Source organism: Rhinolophus sinicus, chromosome 17, assembly GCF_057876585.1.
Source record: "Rhinolophus sinicus isolate RSI-liver-muscle chromosome 17, RSI-T2T, whole genome shotgun sequence".
Classification (NCBI taxonomy): Eukaryota; Metazoa; Chordata; class Mammalia; order Chiroptera; family Rhinolophidae; genus Rhinolophus; species Rhinolophus sinicus.
In genome coordinates, this window is record NC_142517.1 from 169,669,204 (window position 1) to 169,692,623 (window position 23,420).

At 32.7% G+C, this 23,420-nt stretch overlaps 1 protein-coding gene across 4 annotated transcripts in view; it reads right to left on the minus strand.

Annotated features, from left to right (window-relative positions):
• Positions 1-23,420, minus strand: part of NCKAP1 (NCK associated protein 1) — a 100,384-nt gene that overhangs the window by 13,473 nt on the left and 63,491 nt on the right. For all 4 annotated transcript variants that reach the window (XM_074338987.2, XM_074338978.2, XM_074338988.2 and 1 more), the window contains 9 exons: positions 22,400-22,545; positions 20,494-20,626; positions 15,844-15,963; positions 15,051-15,190; positions 14,055-14,186; positions 11,302-11,520; positions 10,982-11,112; positions 10,624-10,721; positions 2,180-2,273 (listed from right to left, as the gene is read on the minus strand). In XM_074338987.2, coding sequence (XP_074195088.1) covers positions 2,180-2,273; positions 10,624-10,721; positions 10,982-11,112; positions 11,302-11,520; positions 14,055-14,186; positions 15,051-15,190; positions 15,844-15,963; positions 20,494-20,626; positions 22,400-22,545 — 1,213 coding nt within the window. The remainder of the gene's footprint in view (positions 1-2,179; positions 2,274-10,623; positions 10,722-10,981; positions 11,113-11,301; positions 11,521-14,054; positions 14,187-15,050; positions 15,191-15,843; positions 15,964-20,493; positions 20,627-22,399; positions 22,546-23,420) is intronic.

Here is a 23,420-nt window from a genome sequence, read left to right on the forward strand (position 1 = left end):
TTAAAGGTATTTAAAAGAACTTGTGTGTTGACTGTGAAAATCAGTTACAAAAGTACATCAACTTCTAGATATGAGGTAAAGGAAGCACAAAGGTAACTAAAGATCAGAGACAAAAGGGGGCATTCTAGAAAACAGTTCAACTGAAAGAGTAGCTTTCTCTGTTTCCCTAAATAAGCCATTATCGAGTAATCTTTTTTCCATATCACAAAAAAAAGATTTAATAAATTCCACTAGAAGATAAATTTGATATATATAGGTCATGAAGACTCAACAATTTAGATTTTGATTTTGGCCTATTCCACGAGTCATGAATCACCACTATTACACACAAAATTCAAGTAAACAGAATCTAAATAAAGGAGTATGGATTTTACTTTGAAAACCTGCAAATTCTTGGAATTTTATTTCAATTCCACAAATAGGAGAGTTAAACTAAGAGTAAACAGTCAGTGGATTAGTTGTTTCTAACCAGATGATATTGTCAAATATTGTTTATTAGTAGAAAGTTAACTAGGGTTAAAGCTAGTTGGGTGGTCAAATGAGTATTAAAAAATGGGAGAAACATGGAAAGAAAAAGGTTAAGAATAAAGGAAAAAAAGACTAGAAAATACAAGTATATAGTAAAACAATGAACAAAAGAGATCAGGTAGATATTTAGTAATTTCCACTAAGTATTCACTCACACTCCTCCTTCCTCTATGCTACCAAGTCAATCTTTTCGTCTTCATTTTTTAAATTTAATTTTTAAAGTATCATACAGTAAACCTGATCTTTTTTTCACCTTTCTGGTGCATAGCTCTAGGAAAATTTTTTTTAACATGTATAGATTTGTGTTACCACCATCACCACTGCGGTGAACAGTTTCATCACCCCCAAAAATTCCGTCATTGCATTCCCATTACATTTCTGGCAACCACTGATCTGTTCTACAACACAACCTGTAGTATAATTTTATACTAATTTGTATTAAATAAGTTTATATTTTTTAAAGCAGGATAAGATAGCCTAGTAAATGATCCTCAAAATAATTTTATAGCTTTATAAAATTGGATATAGTTGCAAAACATTTAAAAGAAAAATATCAAAGGAGAGGAATGTAAACCATGAACGAACGGCTTTAATTTCCTTAAGGATTGTTTTTTATTTGGGAAAATAAACTCTTTCTCTGGTTTTCTCAAATACAAACAATCTTTAATTTGGGATTTCATTAATTTTTTAATATTGGGAAGGCTTTTTAAGTGAATCACTAAGAAGTATGACTTTAAAATAGTTTTTAATTATAACTGAGTTCAAGCACAAAAAGCAAAAGAAAATAAAATTAATTCAAGTGCATCTAAAATACTTACCTGGCTAAACAAACTTTAATAAATATTTAAGATTCACTGTTATTTCACAATATATCTCCCACAAAGAATCAATGTCAAGACATGAAAAAGAAGTATTTTTAGAGTTGTAGGCTCAGGTTCATGCAATGAATACTAGTTAGCAATAAAAAGGAAAAAAGTACTGATTCACTTAACACAGATGGGTGAATCTCAAAAACACGCTAAATAAAAGTCAGACACAAAAGAGTATATAGTTATATACTGTGTGATTTCTGTTTATATTTAGTTGTAGAACAGTAAATTTGATTTTTAATGACAGAAATCACATAAGTCATTGTATGGGTTTGGGGGCCCGGAGTGAGAAACTGACTATAAAGGGATATGAGGAAACTTCCAGAGGTGACAGAACTGCTCTGGATCTCTCCACAGTGGTAATGGTTACATGCATATATACATTTGTCAAAATCCATCACACAGTTCACTTAACTGTGTGCATTTTATTATATATAAATTATACCTCAATCAAGTTGATTTTTAGAAAGTTACAGACTCACAAGTTAATTCTCCTTTAGTCTAAATTAATACAGATTTACTATATTAAATTTAATGTGTTTATTAACTGATAATATTCATTAAATACCTGACACATGATACTAAGAGTATGGTAAGAAAATTTGTGAAACAGATACTTAAAAGAGCCTTTGACTGTAAAATTTTTCTAGTTCTCTTCATAAGCTAAAGAGTACTATTCATCATTTACTACTTATATTTGTATTTATAAATTGTGAGCAAAAACTAAATATTGAGTGTCAAGGTCTTCTGAAGGCTTATAAAAAGTATCATGAGTTACCCACATGATAATCTTTTAAAGAGTGCAGCCATCTGGTCTGGTTTGTCAAAGCTGGTCCTCATTTGTGTCAGCACATCAACATTCTCCACCACAAGTTTCTAAAAAAAAAAAAAAGATCCTCGGTCAGGCATAGACCCCCTGGTGGTAATGAGATAAGAGCACGCTTTGGAAATTAGTCTGGCAAGTAGGAAATACAATTCATGAAATCCAGATGCTCTATGTGATATATTTTTGTTGCTGTAATAAAAGAATTTAAAAATTATTTACATAGGCTTAATGTTTTCTTTAGTTTGCAAATTCAAGGAGAGGAGTTCAGGAAAAAGCAATAAAGATAAGTAGTAGGATAAAGAATTATCTTATGCTTAGACACAGAAGAGCATCAATAATAAAAAGCAGACACAGAAGTGGATAAAGAATAATAAATTCCAACCAAAACAAAAGAACTTGCTGAAGTTAAAGCTGACCAAAGATAGCCTAGAGTTCACTGCTGGATACATTCAATCACAGGGAGAATAACTTATTGGGGTATATAGTATTGCTTCATGGGGATTATAATAGAGCAATGTTTCCCAACATAAATTATCAAATGGAAATGTCAACTATCTACCTTCTCTTTCAGGGACCACTGAGTAAAGGGTAGAGAACAGAAAGAAGAAGGGGATATAAATAAATGCAGGGAGTGAAGTATAACTATTTAAGAAAAGTGTAACTGATAAAGAATGTTTTTCTTAAAAGGAGCATTGGAAAAGTAATTTAAAAATTATAACTAAAGCAAATGTAATTAATTTGATTCTGGCAGAGATAATAAAAATATATATTTGGAAAGCCTGGATACGTGTATTTGAAATATCCAGGGATAAAGCCTGGATTTGGACATATGTAATTCTAAATACATATACTCAGGCTTCATCCCTGCATATTTCAATTCAGCATGTCTGGTTGCAAAGATATAGCAAGAATATTGTTAAAGTGCCATAGTGGTTTTGTTGCAAGCCAGAGGCTAATGACAATAGATTTAAGGGGAGCATGAAAAACTATACAGAAAATCGATCAAAATCATTTTTCAAAGTATGAATTTAGTTTAGGTTATTTGATATTACTTCAGATTATTTCTCTTTATGCTCCCAATCAAATATTCAGCTCTAGTCACATTTATTTGTTAAATTGAACAAGTCTCTGATTAGACTGCCCGCTCTCTCCAAGGCCAATTCAATACTTGTCCCATCCTAAAACTGGATTGAGTCAATACACACTGAAACTATATGCCCAACCCTGACAGTGCTCATGTACTTGAATATATCACATGTCAGTGAATTAGACATCACTGAATTTTAAATGCACCATTACTTTATGCACAATTTAAAAAAACCTCTACCAGCTAAACTGACATTTTCTAATCATCTGACTATAAGACACAATTTCAGAAATACTGATATAGGCTAACTGTATTCTAGAATCAGTAAATTATAGTATATAGTATACAGTATAGAATCAATTAAATTATAGTATATATTTAATAGCAAGGATACTGTAATTATTTTTAAGCTCCTATACTAGTACCTTGTTTCCTTGAAAATAAGACCCAGCTGGACAATCAGCTCTAATTCCTCTTTTGTAGCAAAAATTAATATAAGACCCAGTATTTTAGATTAGATTAGATTATACCTGGTCTTATATAAAACTCCGTATATATATTATGTTATATTATAATTACATTAGACCCGGTCTTATAGTAAAATAAGACCGGGTCTTACATTAATTTTTGCTCCAAAAGATGCCTTAGAACTGAATGCCCGGCTAGGTCTTATTTTCTGGGAAACACAGTAGATTGTTCACAAACAATCCCATTTACTCAAATCCAAAGGACGGAGGTGATATTCCAATTTTACAACTAAGGAAACTAAGACTCAGAGAAGTTAGATAACTTGCCCAAAGTTAAATAAATTAAATAGTAAAATTTGGAATTTGAATTCAGGTATTTGATTTAAAAATCCATCCCCTTAATCCCTAAGGAAATCTTTACCATGCATCAGAATGATCTGAAGAACTTATTAATTAAAACACACATTGCTGAGTCCCAGCTCCACATGTTCTGAATTAGCAGGTCTGAGGTAGAACCAAAAATTATACATTTTAAACTAGTTCCAAGGTAATGCTGCTGCTGCTGATCTGAAGACCACACTTTAAGAACTATTACCTTAAAGCATTTGTTTACACAGTAATCTTAAAAAAAAAGTTAATGACATTAACTCTTTATATATTTAATTATTTTTTCAATTGCATCCTGAAACAAAGCTCTATGTTTAAAGCCACTGATTAATGTCACTGATGAATGGACTGAAAGCTAGAAGTAATACTAAGAATTACCAATGCAATGATTTGGAACAAAGTGAGGTAAATCAAGTGAAACAAATCAAGAATACTAAAAATAAAATTGGTTTTCTGTTAAAAATAAAGTGTTGAATTCCTGATGCAAGTCATTATTTCAATTTCCTCTTCACTTGAAAAGAAAATCTTCTAGGACTCTGAAGAGTAAAAAGAACTGATCTGTAAAATGCCAAAACAATACTTTTGGCAGGACTGGAGAATAAACTGACTCAACAGGCACAACTCCAAATGAAACACCACAAGAATTTTAGAAGGAAAGAAGACTGGTTGTTTTTTTCTCCAGAAAGTAATAAACATGTTTTACCACAAGTACACATGCATAGTGTTGACTATGTCTGACACATGATTTATTCACAACCATTAATATAAAGCTGTCCTTTTTTTTATTGGCAAATTTACTCCTTGAAACAAAAAAAGTCCTCAGCTAAAACAGGAACTAAAACAATTAAGGCCGCCTTTAAGATATTTAGTTTATGTCAGTTTAGAAAATAAGAGCTAAGAAGTTACAAGATGATCTTAAAAACATTGTAACTCCCTCCAAAACACTTTACACACTAATTTTAAAAAGATTAAGGTGCCATCAGAGGCATCAGCATGCTCTAAGGCAGAGAGAGTATGGGCTACAATCTCTTCAGAGGGTATTTTACAATAGAAGAAAAAATTTAAATGTTTATAGCCTTTGATCCACTTTCAGAAAATTTTCCTATAAAAATGCTCAAATAAGTTTGTAAACTATGTGGAAGTACTGTTTAAATGTAGAGAAATATATATAACTCTGATTCCTCCAGAAATCCAATGAAGTATGAGTGGAAAAGAATAAAAGGCCAAATGAAAGACATGAACGAAGAGCAAAGAGCAAAGAATAAGCAGAGGTGAGAAATTTGATTAGCAAGTTCCTGTAAAGGAGATACAATGCAGAAGGCAAGTTAATGCATGTCTTAGAACCTAGGCAGGACTCAGAAACTGTAGGCAGTGGCATAGAAAGGAAGGCTTGAGGCTAAAAATAGGAGGGTTATTACATATCTGTATAAGAGGTTGTTATACAGCCAACTTCTCATCATCTCATGAAGCGACACAAACAAGGAGGACTCTAAATTCAGGAACACTAGGAACAGAAGGATGCAGGAGAGAGAGAATGACTTAAGAATCATAATCGTGGCAGCCAGCCAGATGTACTAAACCTACCTCCACCCTCTACTGATCTCTGACAGACTTCCACTCTCCAGCTGGAAGGTCGCTGTTTGAAAAATTATTTGTAGGAACCATTTGATGAATGGTTGATGAATTCAGCCTAGGATGAAGATACCTTTCTCCAGAGAGAAATTTTGTTAGCTTCTGCCAAGCACCTTGGGATGCTACTAATCTAGGACCACCTTAATCCAGGTTCAAGATGCGACATTCATTGGACAAAGAGCAACAGAATGAGGCTGCAAATCCTGAGGAGGGGAGAATGATTTCCAGTTACTGGTAACCCCGGGGTGTTTATGTAAAGAGGGTGGAGAGGAATATAAGCAGACTTCCCACTCCCCACTTTGGGCAGGTTTTGGGTTTTGTATACAAACCCTCTTACCTCACAAGACCACCAAAACTACTGCTTAATTTTACAAATGTCACTTCTGGATCAGCAAATGTCCTCAGGTCAAAAGTGGCTGCCAGTGCTAGGCTTCTGTCTCTGAGTTTTTAGCCACATTCTCCTTGTTTTTAGCATAGAAATACCTCACTACCTTAGTTCTTTAAAAGATGATTCTTTTTCTTTGTATGTCTCTCACATTTTTACAGTTCTTAGCAGAAAAGGTGGTTTAAGTAACCTAACATGCCAATATTGGAAGCAAACCTCTATACATTATTTTGTTTCTGGAACTTGATATATTAGGTTATTCTAAAGCAAGTAATTTTATAGGAATGTGAAAAACGTGAAACACTTAGAACCATCACTGATAGACTTTAGTACTTCTGGAGATTTATCTCAATGAGACAAAATAGTATATAACATATTGAACTTGCGTGCCTATATACAACATATTATCATCATAAGATTTCTTATGTAATAAAATACAAAAATATCCATGGAAGTGTATTCCTTAGTACACAGAGGCTGAGATTACAAAGTCATGAATGACATCTCCAGTCCTTACTAATACACCTGTAGTTGAATCCAGGGGAAAAAAGGATTACTTCTTGGGGTTGTTAAAGAGGGATCCCTAAGAAAATCATTGTAAAGCACTGTGCAACTCCAGAAAACGGAATTTTAGGACTAGCTTTGTTTTGAAGAAACCTAAATGATAAAGCCACAAAGCTAGAAATGTAAAGTTTCACCTTTATGGTTGACCATATAAAGAAGCCTTTTGAAAAATACTTAATCATCAAGGTTTAGTACTTGAGAAATAAAAATAAAAGCCCCTATACACCAAAAAAAATAACTGTATGATTTTTTAAAAAGTCTTTCTATAACTAACATTACAATGATTAATAAAATGTAAGTTTTTATCAAGGTAAAATGAAAAGTCAGGTCAAGTAAGGATAATCACAGAGAAGGTTGCTAAAATCAAATGTTTCAGAAAAAAAAAAATGCTTGAGTACCTAAATAATCTTGGTTTTGGAGCATATTACATTTAATGAGAAACCCAAGCTAATTCACAACCATGTATTTCAAAGATAATGAATGTACGCTCTTATACAAGTTTCTTTCGTCTAGGTTTTAGACTCAGGTTTAACATTACCAGGTATTTGAAAAAGAATCCAGCCAAAAAACAATACCCTTAAATCAGAAAATTCAATAGCATTTTAAAAAGTCGACATAATTTATATTACTATCACATCAACTTTAAATTTTAATACTATTCAAGAAAAAACAAAAGTCCCTCCAAGACATGAGAGAAATGTTAAAACATAAGCTTCTTCCATTTCTTTTCAAGAATAAAAATATATTTGATAACATTAATACTTAAGGACACAACTAAGACATGTAAATTTATAAAAGAATTACTAAGATGACAAAATCTGAACTCAAAAAAGACCCGGAAATAATGGACAGTGTCTAACAATATAAGTTTTTAAAAGAACAACAATAAAACAGCATTTAGGTCTGAAAATAAATTGTACAAAATATAAAAAGTGGAGAGCCGTGGTTTAAGGTCAGTATGTGTGGCAAAAACAACTTATCTGATTGCAAGTTAATATGAAAAAAGTATGGTACAGCTAGCAAAAGTATTAACATTACCTTAAAATGTATTAGTAAGTACCGTATCCAGAGTATGTCAGGGCGCCCTCATTAATCAGATCTCTATCTAGCTGACATTTATTCTCTGTTCACAGCACTATTCTCTGTGACACCAATAATACAGAGTTTGTAGAGAAGTGAGTAATACTGAGTATGAATATATTTCACATGGGAAAGAGAAAGGTAATATACAACGCAAGTTTTTAAACATGCGAAGGGTGATCTTGTCAAAGGCAGTCTCTGACAATTTTTTTCTTTCTTTCTTTTTTTTTAAAGAGAACCTTCTATTTTATTTTTTCAGTTTTTATTTTTTTTAAGGAGGGCACAGCTCACAGTGGTCCATGTGGGGATCGAACTGGCAACATTGGTGTTATCAGCACCACGCCCTAACCAACTGAGCTAACCAGTCACCCCTAGTCTTTGACTCTTGATCTAGGAATAAGGACCAATCAAAACTTACTACTTAGATACTGACTCAAACAGAACTAGAGACATGCCATAATTGACGAGACTAGCTCATTTTCAAAAAGACCAGATCATCCACCTAGAAAAATATATACATCCCTGCATCAGATAAGAGTGGGTTAGAGACAGGATAGCATGATACTACTATAAACTCTGGAGCTAGATAGACTATATAGGTTCAAACTTTAGTTTCACCACTTATTAAGCATGTGAGCCTAAACAAGGAATCTTTCCTAATTTGTAAAATAGGGACAATCCAGTTTTAAGGATTTAAAGCAATTAATAACATATATGTAAAAAGTTTAGAAAAGTCCTGGAATAAAGAGTCAAGAAAGCTAGCTATTTTAATTTTTGCATCCAACAGATATTTACCAAGCATTTACTATGTGTCGAAAATTAACTTAGCACCAAGGTTTTAAGAGAGTTTATAATTAAGTCTTTAGTGACTGTGGCATAAACAGATACATGATATGCGAGGTCACAGTAAGATACACAGAAAGCTAGATAAAGAGAATAAAGTAAGTGATGTTTGCTATTTTTAAAAAAGTGTGGTCAAGGAAGGATATTCTGATATGATGACATTTGAAAAATACATGAATGTTATAACAAGGAAGCTAAGACAGTATCTCAGTGAAGAGTATTTTGAGGTGACACAACAAGTAGGTCCACCAGGCTGGAGCAGTAAAGGCGGTGAGGAGAAGTGAAAGACCAGATCCCACAGAGGCCTTCCAGTACTATTAAGGACATCAGATGCCTTTGAACTCTCATAGACATGAATATAGAGCGATCCAAAGAGTCTGATATTTATTACTACATCACATACTCAATCCACCACATGAAACAATAAAGAAGTACTAAAAATGCTAACAATTCTAGAAGTACCTATTTATTCAGTTGAAATAAGAAATAAATGGCAAAAGTAAAATTACTGGGTCATAGTTATTCTATTATATCTCACACTGAAAGAAATGCAAAGTAAACTGAAGATAGAAATTTGCTACCTGAGAACAATAGGATAGAAAAGAGGTAACAGGTGAATGAGTTTAATAAATAATAATGATATTGCTTGTACAGAACCAAAACTAGAATTGCACTGTTTATGTGTTTAAAACCGTATTAAGTATAAAGTTTGTGTATTAAAAACCTATATTATAAACTATCTAAAAGTTGACTTCGGTATAAGAATTACAGAACATTCTTTTAAAAAAAGAACAATGAGAGGAAAATGACATGATGAATATCAAAATAATATTTACTCAGTACTTACTGTGTGTCAGGCACTACGCTGAGTATCTATGCAGTTGACATGTATTAATTATCTCATATAATTCTCTCACAATAAAAGCTTAGTGAGTTTAAACTTTGCTCAAAGCTCCTAAGTGACAGGACTGAATTTCAGGAAAGCCTGACTTGGAAGCTTGAGTTCTTCACCACTGGGTTATACTGCCTCTCCTTTAGTCACAATGACGCTTGCTATCTATTTTATTCACTCAGCAAAATATTATTAACCTCGCAGGAACTGACCTATCCTATATGTTTGCTCAATTTTCAGTAAATCAGATTACGACATTTAGATCTCTACGTGTTACATTTAAAATGCAAGCTACTTATCAGTGCTATATACCATATTCTTAATTAGTAAAAAATGCAAGGCATAAATAACCACCAAAAAACTTTACCAAGAAAAAGGTATATTTTAAAACATGTTTTTTCTATTCTGTTCATAAGCTCAGAAGTTTTAGTGACCCAAATGCAAAAGTTTTTCAAAAACTAGGTAGGTATTACACACACAGACTCATCCGATATAAATCACTGTTAACACTGGAATATTTATTTTTAAAGGGCTTTATAAAGTTACTTAAAATACTGTTACTTTAGCTCTTTTACATCTTTATTAAAGTACTAAGCATTCTAAAAGACATTTTTCATCCAGTTTAAAAGGGCATAAGATAATTTTAAAAGATTGCTTAATAATAAGAAAAACATTAAGCCTAATAATGTTTATATTATAATCTGTGGAAAGTAATACAAACTACACACTTAAACAAATTACTTTGGCTGTAATTTTGAACATAGTCACTCAAAGAAAAGCAGCATGGTACAACAGAATGAAGACTTGACCAAAAGTCAAGAAATTTGAGTGTCGGTCCCCTTTAGCAAGCCAATTCCTTCTCTAGGCTTAGTTTTTCATTGGTAAAACAGAGAGAACAAAACAAAGTCGTAATTGAAAGATCACACTAGCTCTACAATATCATTTACATATGACAATTTTCATGTCAGGTTAAAGTAATTAATATTTTAGCCTTGCTGTTCATTTTCTTGAAATGTTTTCTAGGGATTATTGTTTATAAGTTAAAAGTGATACACTGCATTACCTTAAGTTCAGCAACTTGAGATGAAATATGCCACATAAGGCTTTCACTTAGGAACTTCATACCATATGGGCCTAGCAGTTCTGATAATGACCTCATTTCTGAAAGGAAATGTAATCAATGTTATACTTTGAAAGAGCAAATACTTTAAGAAACTGAGTACTACCACTGAACTGTTCCATTATAGAAGCAAATTATTAATGCAAAAATCCTGAGAAAAGTCTCTAGAGTAAAAAAGAAGTAACACAAATGCAAAGATATAATGTATGGCTTTGCATATAATTGAATGGAAGTATAATAGAATCGAAAGCCAAAAGAATATTTCTTCATTTTCTAAAACATGTCATATAGTATTATTCACCTGATATGTCAGAATATTCCTCTGCATTGAATGTTAATTCATTTTCTGTAGGTAAGTTCACAAATGCTTTCATTGCAGGGAAATAAGCTATATGACCATTGCTGACTTGTCTTAACAAAGTTTCCAAATACCTAAGGAGAAAAGTAAATTTATAAGCAGGAGAAATTATTTAATTCAAAATTTATTACAGTATGCATTCCTGTATATAATTTCAAATTGACTGATAACATGAACACGTATGTACCCACACAAAAAATAACTTTCCCAAGTAGTTCACTACAAACTTTATATCACTCCAAATTTCTAAATGTGTTCCTTACCAATTTGTGTATAGACTTGTAATGGTTGGCTCTCCATGACTGTCTAAATGTTGTGTTTGTTGAAGAAGAACATTATTAAATACTCTTGTAATATCAATTTGCACATAGTTTTCTATTGACTGGAGTACAGTCATGTATGCTCTTACACTTGTTAGAAGCTCTGATGGTTTTGCAATTTCCTGTGTGGCTTGATTATACATAGTCATTCCAACAATTGACCTGGGGAAAAAAAGAATAAGAAAAGAGCTCTGACTTTTGCATGCATGTAAACAGGCCATTCAACCTACTCTTCTCTAATATTAAATAAACAATAAAACTAATTTCAAGTACAATTTGCTACAAAGCCAGGATATTAATATCATTATCTTCCAAAGAAACAAACTGAAAAAAGAATGAATACCTAAAAGCTACAATGAGATAGGAATGCCAAGTGATTAAAAAAATTCTAGACATCATGATTTAAGGAAAAATTCCTTTACCTTTAACATCATAATGTTGTCTGTACCAACCAAGTACAATGACTATTTAGACCACAGCTTGAATTCATTTAGCCCTATTACATGCAATTTTTTTATAGGTTTTACACATATTACTTGTAATTCTCATATCTAATAACCCTACTGTGCAGTAATTATTACCACCATTTCACAGGTGGAAGAAACTAAGGGTCAGAACTTCAAGTAAACTAATCAAGACTACTTTGGAACTGGTGGGTCTAGGGTTTGACCCCACATCTGCCTGACTTAGCAAAAGGCACTACACTCAAAACATGGTAACAAACAGAAAACTTTATTGTTATTTAATCACTCACAGCACATAAAACACAGTTCTTTTTGGTTTATATCCCAAGAATCTGAATAAGCCTAAAAAGAAACACCAATTTTGAAAATACTTTCCTGCATGATCTTTTCATTTTCTTTAAAACTTTCTGAGCATTGGATTTGTAAAAGCTCTTAAGACTTATATTTGAAAGGAGGAATTCTTAAAGACAATAGACAGACTTCATCACTACAAATAATCCAACAAGACCAACTCACGACAAAAATGCTATCCTTATATATGGCACTAAGTCCTAAGATTGGGCTCAAGTGATCAACTAAAATCAACCAATACTCAAATTATTTGTCCTGGCATAAATATCCTTCCCAGGTAAACAAGTTTAGAGCCTTGCCTTGATCCTGATCACTAAGTAGATGTTTGATAAAAATCTCTATCTGCTTCTCCATACAATATTTACAGAAACAAGGGAGCTGTAAATAGAACCCTACCTTCCTCCTAACAATCTAGTAACCCCACCTCGTTGAGAATAATATGTATCAGAGGGCATAATGTCTCTTTAGTCTAAATACTGGAGCATTCTGGGTTTTGCTGTCAGGATGCTTGCATTAATAAAGGAGATCAAAAGACATTCAACACTCAGCTCTTCTCCAGTCAACTGATGACTTAACACTCAATTTAGTGCCCATTTACATAGTCTCCTATTTTATTCTCTAATTGTTATAGTCTTCTCACCAACTACAGCTCTAAGCGTTATATCATTTCATTATTACTCAACACAATGTTATGCATATGGTAGAAATACTACCTGTTAATAACTACAAAACTTTGAAAAATCTTTGGCAAAATTTTATTTTATAAATTGCTTTAAGACCTTCAAGACAAATTTGTCAAATCAATCAATGTTTTCTTAATAAGTGTACAAGTTTAGAAAAAGAATTAACAAACATCTGCAAAGTTGAAAGGTTTCTGACTTATCACACATAATATTATTTCAAGAAGATATATATATACACAGACACACACATACGTATACGTATATATGTGTATGTATATATATATTTAATCAGAATTGAGTGCCTCAAGAGTCTAGAATTCTACTGGCATAATAGCATACATCTGAATCCAGAAAAGACTTGTACACTTAAGAGGTCTAGTCCTGAGGTTTTCAAACATTTGAATGTGGTCCCCTGTAAGATACGTATCCAGTATCACAACTCAGTACACACATACACATTCATAATTGCAATTTCATGAAGCAACATTCATACTTACTACATTTAATGCACTGATTTTTCCTATTTCTTCTTTATTTCCTTCCCTCCCTCTCCTTTCTTTAAATGTTTACTACAACCTTCTAAATTGATTTTGTGATCCTACTGGATTGCCACCTGTCAGTTGAAATACACTGATTTGTTCCCATCGTCTCATTTTGCTTATAAGGAAGCTAAGGTCCACAGAGATTAAATAGCTTGTCCAGTGTTATAACTAGTTAATAACAAGTATGGAACAAGAATATGGGTAATTTAAGTAATTTCCAGTTCACTATTCTTTTTTTTTTTTAAGATTTTTTATTGGGGAAGGGGAACCAAATTTTATTGGGGAACGGTGTGTACTTCCAAGACTTCTTCCAAGTCACGTGCTGTCTTTTCAATTTTAGTTGTGGAGGGTGCAGTTCAGCTCCAGGTCCAGTTGCCGTTGTTAGTTGCAGGCCCCCTTGTGGGAGTTGAACCGGCAACCTTGTGGTTGAGAGCCCACTGGCCCATGTGGGAATCGAAACGGCAGCCTTTGGCGTTCGGAGCACAGAGCTCCAACCACCTGAGCCACCGGCCCGGCCCCCAGTTCACTATTCTTTATACTACACCAGTTCTAATGCTTTTTCTCAAAAAAGGAAATATTGTATAGATATGAAGAATAAAAATAACAAACCCATTAACTACACCAACAAACAAAAATAGTTTTTATTTTTTTCTTACTTAGTAAAGCGGATTTCCAGATGAGAAGTCAAATATTCTCGTGGGGTAAAGGTATGTTCCCAAACCACCATGTTCGGTACATAATTTATAGAGAAACACAATTCAGAAAGTGCAGTGTGCAATTTATCAAGGCTGAAAAAATATTAATAAACAGTAAACAAAATGTTCAACATTTCTTTAGAATTAATACAAAATTAATTTTATAAAGACACCAGACCTTATTTGGGGATAATAACTACAGACCAATTTCTTTCCTAAACTGACAAAGTTCAAAATCTTTAAGGATATCTCTAACACGAGAGAAATTTTCTAAAGATAGCATGATTCACATGTTTCTACATTAAATGATGACTATATTTACTTAATATATAGGAAAGAGCTTATTTCACACTCATAGAAACAATAATTTCTAACGGCAACTGTACTGGCTGTTGTGAAGGAAGAAAAGTTGTCTACAAAATGGCAAATAAATATCTTGCTCAATGTAGAAAACAAGGAGGTAGGAAATCTACTTTAAATAAAATAATGTTTACCTATTATTGCCCACCTATGCCCTGCCTCCAAAAAAAAAAAAAAAAAAAAAGCTCTGAATGCTACCTACTTGGAAAACATCCATTTTAAAATAATGATAATCAGGTATGTCCTAATACATGACAACATGCCAAAATAAAGTCTCAGATATCTGATTTTAAATACACTGAAAATAAACAATTGCTTACAGTGAACACCCTAAATTTTTAGACAGATTCTCAGCCTTCAGTATTCTATATATAAAGACAATATCACCTAATACATTTATTTTCTTCAAAAATCCAAAATCTGTATTTTGGGATGAAATAATCACTTAACTGGCTAATCAAGTTCACAAAGGTTAAAAAAAAATTAATGACTGGGATATGAAGAATTTACAATTACTAGCATGTCCTCAGTACTAATGCCACACAAAAAAATGAAAAAACCTGTAACAAAAAGATGTAATAAAAGTGGATGGCTTACTTGGTCACTACCAGCCTGTTTTTCCTCATGCTCTCAACTCCTGGTTTTTCCCTTTCAGGTTCTCCTTTCTTACCAGTTTGTTTTTTAGACTTCTTATTCACTGCTTGACTAATGGTTTTGGCACAATGCTTGGGCAGCAACTAAATTTAAAAAGAATAAAATCTTACATTATACCGATTACTTTGAAAACACATCAACTAGTGAAATAAACCTTAGCTGAATCCAGACTATGTAGAAAATATCATGCTAGCACTAAGAACGGAGGCATGTAATAAGTAGAGTGTACCTAACTAGCTAGCTTAGGGACCCATACAGCTTGGTGGAAAACAGAAATAGGTTAATCTCATGTGAAGAAAACATTTCACAGACGAAGTTATATCAAGACTGCAGTTTAAAGGATAAGTAAAAACAGAATAGGCAAACAAAGAATGAGAAAGAACATGTTACTGGAAGGAAAATGGTGTATGGAGCACAAAACTATGTTAGGACATGATGTGTTCTGAATCTACTTGAGAATTACTAGGTGATGGACCATAAAGAGCATGTAAAATAAAGAGGTTTGAGCTATCAGGAAGGGACTTCAATGCCAACATGGGGTTGGATTCTGATCTCTAAGTAATGCTAAAGACTGGCAAATTTCAGAAAACCTAATAGTGGAGCTTTACAACGAGAGGTAATAAGATTTACTGAGTTTGAGAATAAAGTAATGAAAAATAAAACAACTGGCTAACAGATACTTTTTTTGCCTCCCTACACAAATTTACCAAATGCAAGGCAATATATAAATTGTTACCTGGTCACTAAGAGTACACTGTTCTGTGCAAATATCAGTGATGAGATTTCGAGCTTGTTTGGCCATTTCATCCAGGAACATATTACACAAGGAAAGACTGCGATCTCCAATATGATGTCGCTGTTAAAGCAGAATAATAATAAAAGTTACAAGAAAGTAGTTTAAATTAAAACATTTAAAAAAAAAACCACGGAAAATAAAATTAGTCTCTTCTATAATAATAAGAGTGGGGGTGAAGGGTGTTATAGAGTTTTATTAACCTCTTCTATCAACTCATCTACACACTGTATTGGCACAGAGTTGACATACGTACGTGGTCATTATACAAGTAACGTATGACTGAAAGGAACTCTTACAGGTAAGTATTCTCTTTAACATGGGAAACTATTAATTTAATTTTCAAATTCCATAAGGTCCTGATAAAACATAAAATGCAAAAGAATACATTTATATAATGTTTTCTAACCTCACCTGATTTACATACACACACATATAAATCTTGATACAACAAACAACTTTGTAGTGTGTAAAGAGAAAAGAAAAGCTATTTATATAAAATTGTTAGAAGTCAGTCAGTAAAACAAGGAAATTCACAAGACACTCAACGCCCTAAAATCAAACTGCCCCCAACTCCCCATTCTGGAAGAGAAAAGAAACTGACCATGAATTTTCTGAACACTATAGGGGAAAAAAGAACATTAAATTTTTAGAGAATTATATCTGTATATGTAGACACATACTCAAATCCATCCTCCTCTATTTACTGGATTCTGTATATTTTCAGTTTTGGTGGGTTTTACAATAGTTTCATAGGTTTTCCTTGTCAGTGGTTTACTGTAGTGTTGAGTATATAACACTGTAAAATGTTGCACTATACATTTGTAAAACTTGACAAAGAGATGTTTTAAAAAGTTCTCCTTCCCTGGCCTTCCCTAATTATAAAAAACACACATAGAGATGACACATAATTTTTATGCTGCTGAAATAAATGTAAGATAATACAAAATATAAAAATACTTAAATATACAAAATAACTGTTCCTAAGTCTATCATACCTTACAATGTATTTTATTTAAAATGTCCTTTAAAACTTTAAAAGGGATCTATAGGCTAGATACAATTAAAGATTGGTTCACTTTACTTAAGGCAAGATTTCAAATTATAAACATTTAGGGTTTTGTTTAACTTAATTCTTACTACTGGAAGATAAAACGTATCTCTTACTATCCCTTATTCCTGAAAAAACAAACAAACACTGAACTAGCAAATTTACTAGACTTACTTATTTAAAATACAGACCTGATTTTACTACTTCCCTTCAATGGCTCAGAAATTCTGAGACAGGAAAACAAAACAAGTAAGGTTTCTTAACATGTCACAAGTCTCTCTGTGCATGTTCTGCCTTCTGCCTCTAGCTGCAGTGCTGAGAACAGGCCTTAAGACAATGGCAAAAGCAGAGGGACCTCTTAGGAGAGTATAACAATAATTCAGACAAAAGATGATGTGTCTGGACAGAGGAAGAAGAGATAGGAGTTTGGATATGTACCTAAAAGTAGAGCCAAGACAGAAAATGCTCCAAGGTTGGTGGTGGGGTAACAAGTGGAAGATCAATAGTTCTACTCTGGAAATGTTACATTTAGGATGGCTAAAAATACCTAAGTTGTAACAGGATACAAAGAAAATCTACAATTGAAGGGAAAGGTCTGGCTGGAGGCATCTGCATATGGAATATTTTTAAACAACTAGACTGGAAAAGGTGCGTTAACTACTATAATGGATGGTACAGAAAGATCAGCACAATCACTAGTCTCCCATTAGTACTGGCTGCAATTATCCAGGGATCCTGTGACCCAGGAAGGTGTATATTTCGAATCCATTTCAAAAGGTATTGTCCTTATGCAAATTTACTTTAAGTACTCCAGCTCAAAAATAAGGCCTCAGAATCAATAAATTGTTCTGGAGGCTTTTTCTATAATGCCTCTGATCTAAACAAACTGAATGGCTACAACTATAATTATAAAGCCAGACTGCACTGAGAACCACACACAACTTACTCTGTCCTTACCTTTGGTGAATTCTTTCAACGCTCCCAGAGTACCCCATGTATATTCCTACCACAGCACAGATTATCAGATCATGGATTTGTCAAGGGTAGGGATTGTGTCTTTACATCCTTTTTTATTTTTAGGAGAGCGCAGCTCACAGTGGCCCATGCGGGGATCAAACCGGCAACCTTAGTGTTATTAATACCACACTCTAACCAACTGAACTAAATGGCAACCCGTTCTTTGCATCTTTTTATCACAGGATTTAACAAGGAAGCTGGAAAACAAGTCTTTAACAAATTAGCTAAATGAAAAACAGAACAGTGCCACTTACTAGCCACATGACTATAAGGAGAAAAAAAAATTAGCCCACTGGAGACTTTTCATCATCACTAAACTAAGAATAATTATCAGCAGTACTATGTTGTCACTTTGTTGTAACAATCAAATGCAAAAAAAAGATAGGAGAATGACGTATAAATTTTATTGTTCTATATAAATGTAAACACATTATTAATTACCTATTGTAACTGTTTAATAAGAATTGAGTATTACCCTATTCAGAAACCATAACTTGACCAGTTAAATGAGGAAGAAACATTAATATAAGGTATATAATGACAGATATAACAAGGACATAAAGTGCTATTAAAATATGGTAAAAGAGGGACAAATTCTAACTGGAGGAATGCTGAAAATCTTTTTTGGAGGTAGGATTTTAGCTGACCAAAGAAGAAAAGGTAAGGGTACAAGAGGAAGAAATGCAGTGAAATAAATTTTCTGTATGAGGAAAAGCCTTTCTTTCAGAGGCTAAAAAATGGACACATCAGTATGGTTTACATAAGGTAGGCTAGTTATAGTTACTACAGAGTGGAAAGTTGAAGATAAGAATGAGGGTAGTCCATCAACAGATGAGTGGATTAACAAAATGTGGTATATACATACAATGGATTATTTACCCATAAAAAGGAAGTTCTGATACATGCTGTAACATGGCTGAACCTTGAAACATTATGCTAAGTGAAATAAAAATAAGTCCGACACAAAAGGACAAATATCGTATGACTTACTTATATGAACTATCTAGAATAGGCAAACTCAGAGACATAAAATAGATTAGGCGATGCCGATGGAAAGAGGGATGGGGAATTACTGCCTAATGGTTAGAGTCTCTTCTTGGGCAAAGGTTTTGGAAATGGATTGTGCTGATGGTTGTACAACACCGTGAATGTAATTAATGCCATGAACTGTACATTTAAAAATAATTAAAATGGCACATTTTTGTTTATATATATATATATATATACACACATACACACACACACATATATTTTTCTTTAATCACAATATTTTTTAAACACAATAAAAAGGAATGGGGTAGAGATCAAATTGCTGAGGTTTTTAAATGCCTGGCTGAGAAATTTTTATTTCCTCCACATGCAATAGAAAACCACTGATGATTCTTTAAGAAGGAAAAGAGGCACTCTGGTAGCATTGTATTAGATAGTGCAGGAAAACTATTGAAGGCAGGAAAACTATTCAAGAGTACATATAAAGAATATTGAAAATCTGAGCTACAATAGCGACAAAAGCAATAGAAAGTAGAGAATGGATTCAAGAAATGATACCACACAAATAAAATTAAGAGGATTTGATGGGTAATTTAATTAGAAGGACAACTGTGAAGAAAAATAAATAGCGTATCTTAGGTGTAAAGTTTGGGGAAAAAATCTATTAAATCTAAAAACTCTATAAATCTATTAAAATTGGGTGTTAATGACCTCACAGGTATTAATCTTAAAAGTGTTTTCTACTAAACTTCCTGCAGGTTAATCTCTTCCTCAGAGTCTGCTTCCAGTGGAATACTAGAATACAGTCTGCAAGAGGTGTTACCCAATGCTTAAAGATATTAATAATACTACTTCTACATGTAAGTTTCTTAGTAAGTTATATAGTTCCAAGTAGAAACTCAACATTAAGTTAAATTACACCATTTAATTTTGATATATATTCTTATTCATTTAAAAGTAGTATTTCATCCTTAAAGATTAGAAGAAATATTGAGTACATTTTTGATACTCTGTATCAATAAAATTACTGAGTTCAATTATCTAGTAACTGTCCCTGCATGCCTGTGTATATCTTACAAATACCAGCAAATCTAGATTTTTACTTACTATATCTATTGTATTGACAAGTCAGTGAAATTCCTCTTTGATATGTTTATGTTTAGTCACGTATATTAAATTTTCAAGTCTTTTCAATGATTTTAAGTGGAAAAGCAAGCATACAAAATCAATTACTATATATAACTTTACCATTAGTATTAATACCTGACCCACAATTTACTTTAATAAAGGTAATTCCAAATGACTTTATATGTTCTTCTAAACATGTATGTATATTTATCCATCCAAATATACATTGTATCTATTATATCTATATCATGTATCTATTCAAGCATTCTTCTGAGTCTGTATAGAGATGTATTAGGTGGGAAGATACATTCGGTAATCATGACTTTGTGTTGAACATTTGGTTGACTACATGTTGGGTTTAGTTTATTCTGCGTATCATATAAATCACAGTACTACTCTGAAATTACCTCTTCTGGACACAGTTCATGTGTGCAACTCATAAAATGAGTGCAAAGTAGTGGAAACGCAATTGAGTATCTGGACTGAGAGGGTAACTCCAAACACTGCTGGAACATCTTCTCAAAAGCACGACTGTAAAAACTATGTAAGAAAACAAATTAAAAATTAGCATCACAGTTTTTATAGTTAAAATTAAATTTTCATGATATAGTACCTTATAGTCCATTTGATTCAAGTGAATGAAAATTTGAAAATTACCAACTGGCAGTATTTACTCCCTTAAGAAGGGAATAGTTATTTTTCCAGAGAGTATTTCTTACACACCAATAATCATTCCAGAGTAATAAAATTATTTACATAAACAGTAAAAATTTTAAAATAAAAACTTAAACAGAAAATAAACCATATCTATGGCATATAAATATGACACTCAAATCTCACATCATCAAATTTCAACAAAGCTAAGTCAACTGTAAGAAACACCATTATTTTATGTACCACAAGAAAAACATTGTCAAACAATAAAACATCACCAATTTTAAGTTACTTACAGATTTAAGAGATGTAAATGTAAAAGAACATGAATCGATAAAATACAGTACATCTCAGAATAATAACATAAACAGGAATAGTAAACGTCTTTATTTTAGATGTGACACATTAAGAATATGATTATGAGAAGATACATAAAAATTTATTAAATGACTGAAAATTACAAGTTTTAAACATTACTCAAATTGCTTTCATTTCCAAGAAATGGAAGAGGACTTTCTTATTGCTGTGCCCTTCTTTAACAATAGGAACCTTTCTGTATCTCAAAAATATGTAAAACATAAAATATTCCAATTTCTTTCTAAGGAAGCCTTTGGATCAGACAATAGTCTAGGGTTCCAAATAGTATTAAAAATTCTTGTAAATTTGACATATGATGTATTGTGTTTTATGAGTTACTTTAAGCGAACCCTGATGCCTTTCCTGCCTGGCAATTTGGATTTTTTCTGCAATACTGCTAATTAAATCCTAACAAACTACCAAAATCAGTATGGGTTGGGTTATTTTCCAAAATAAAAGCAATAAAAGGCTTATCATAATGACAGCTATCAACATGTAGAAACTACTATCACTATCCACTGAGGCTATGCCAGCATTTTAGAAATAAAGGGATATAACAGGTTATTGCACTCAGCTTCCCTGAAAGAAAAAAGGCCAATAACCAGAAATACAGGTGATATTGTATAGCTTCGGAGCCCGAATACTTGAATTTGAATCTGGACCCCACTGCTTATTAGTATAATCACAATCAAGTTCACTTATTCATTCAAACATTTATTAAGTACCTACTATATTAAATACTAAGAAAATGAAAACATGACCTTCTTCAAGGACCACATTATGTGGGGAGAAAGAAAGGGGAAAAAACTTGTAAACTACTAAGTATAACCAAAGAGGCTACGATAGAAGCAAAGGAAAGTGGAGCACAATGGATGGAGTAGTTACCGCATCACCATAATATTAATGTCTAATTTAATACTGTACATTGAAATTACTTGGTATTTTATTTCCAACATTTGCTCTATTTAACCCTGATCCACAACTTTTTCCCCCTTACTCTAATGATGCAAGAGGGCCTTAAGAGAATTTGAAGTGATTGTTTTTCACCTCCTCAAAAAAAGTGTAAAAAATAAATTCACACCAGAAAAAGTTGCTCTTAATCGAGAATTAAAAATAAGACATAAAATCCCAACTTGGTAAACTTTTTTTTGTTAACAAGTTGTCCACTACTCCCTTTATTCTTGAGAGCTCATTATTACTTAACTGTCTTAAGGACTATACTAATATTTAAAAACAAATGAAGAAAGATACCTTTGGATACTAAAAATTTCAAATTCTGATTTAAAGAAATTTACAGCATACCAAAATATGGAGAGATCTGATGTTTCCACCAACATTTCCACCAAGGAATCCACCATTTTTGTATGAAAAATTATCGTATTCATCATTTTTCCAAGTTCTCTGTGATCTGCAAGGCTAAGTGAAGCCTTCGAGACACTAGTATATGCCTGTACAAGCACAGCAAAAAACAAAAGTAATTTAAGTACAAACCAATGAACTTAGCCTTGTCATTCTACAGGGAATAAAAAACAGTTTATTGTGACATTGTATCAGTAACATCACCTTGTAAGTTCTCTATAGTGACCCAAACTTGAAATTCCTATCAAGAATTTCTCTAAATAAATAAAACTGAAATACTACTGCCCATAAAACAGAATCTAATATATGGGTAATTTATCTTGAACCCAAAACGAACTGAAATTACAATATCAAAAGTATAAAACAATTAACTGTCAGCTTAACCCAACCAAAAGAAATTTTCAATCTAATTTGAGAGAAAACATACATAGAAAACAATCAGATGAAAATAAGTTGCTATTGCACATTTAGTGAGGTTTTAGATTATACTGATTGATGGATTCTAGAAAAGCAATGAAGACAGTAAAAATTAGTGTACGTTGGCCAAAAAAAAATGACAGGATTTAACTAAAAACATCAGGGTAGGTTGTAGGAAAGAAATACCACTATAGGGATACCAACTCAGAGAGCAAAATCATGTCCATGGATAGTGGGCATTCAAGAAGTGCAAAGAGCAAGAATACAGGAGGTGCCTACAGAATAAAAACTGTTCACGATGGCTAGTTTGAGTGCAAAGAAGAGAAGGGGAAGGGTGGAAGAAGAGATTGAATCAGATCATGCAGGCCCTGTATACATATACCATGTTAAAGAATTTAAACTTCCAGTGGTGAACCACTGAAGGTTCTGTGTGATGGCCAATTGTTGTTTTAGAAAGATTGTTGTTTTAGAAAGGGAACAGGAGACAGAGGTTAGGAGGCAGTGGTGACAATAATCCAGACAGGATTATGATGGTGTGGTCTAGTGT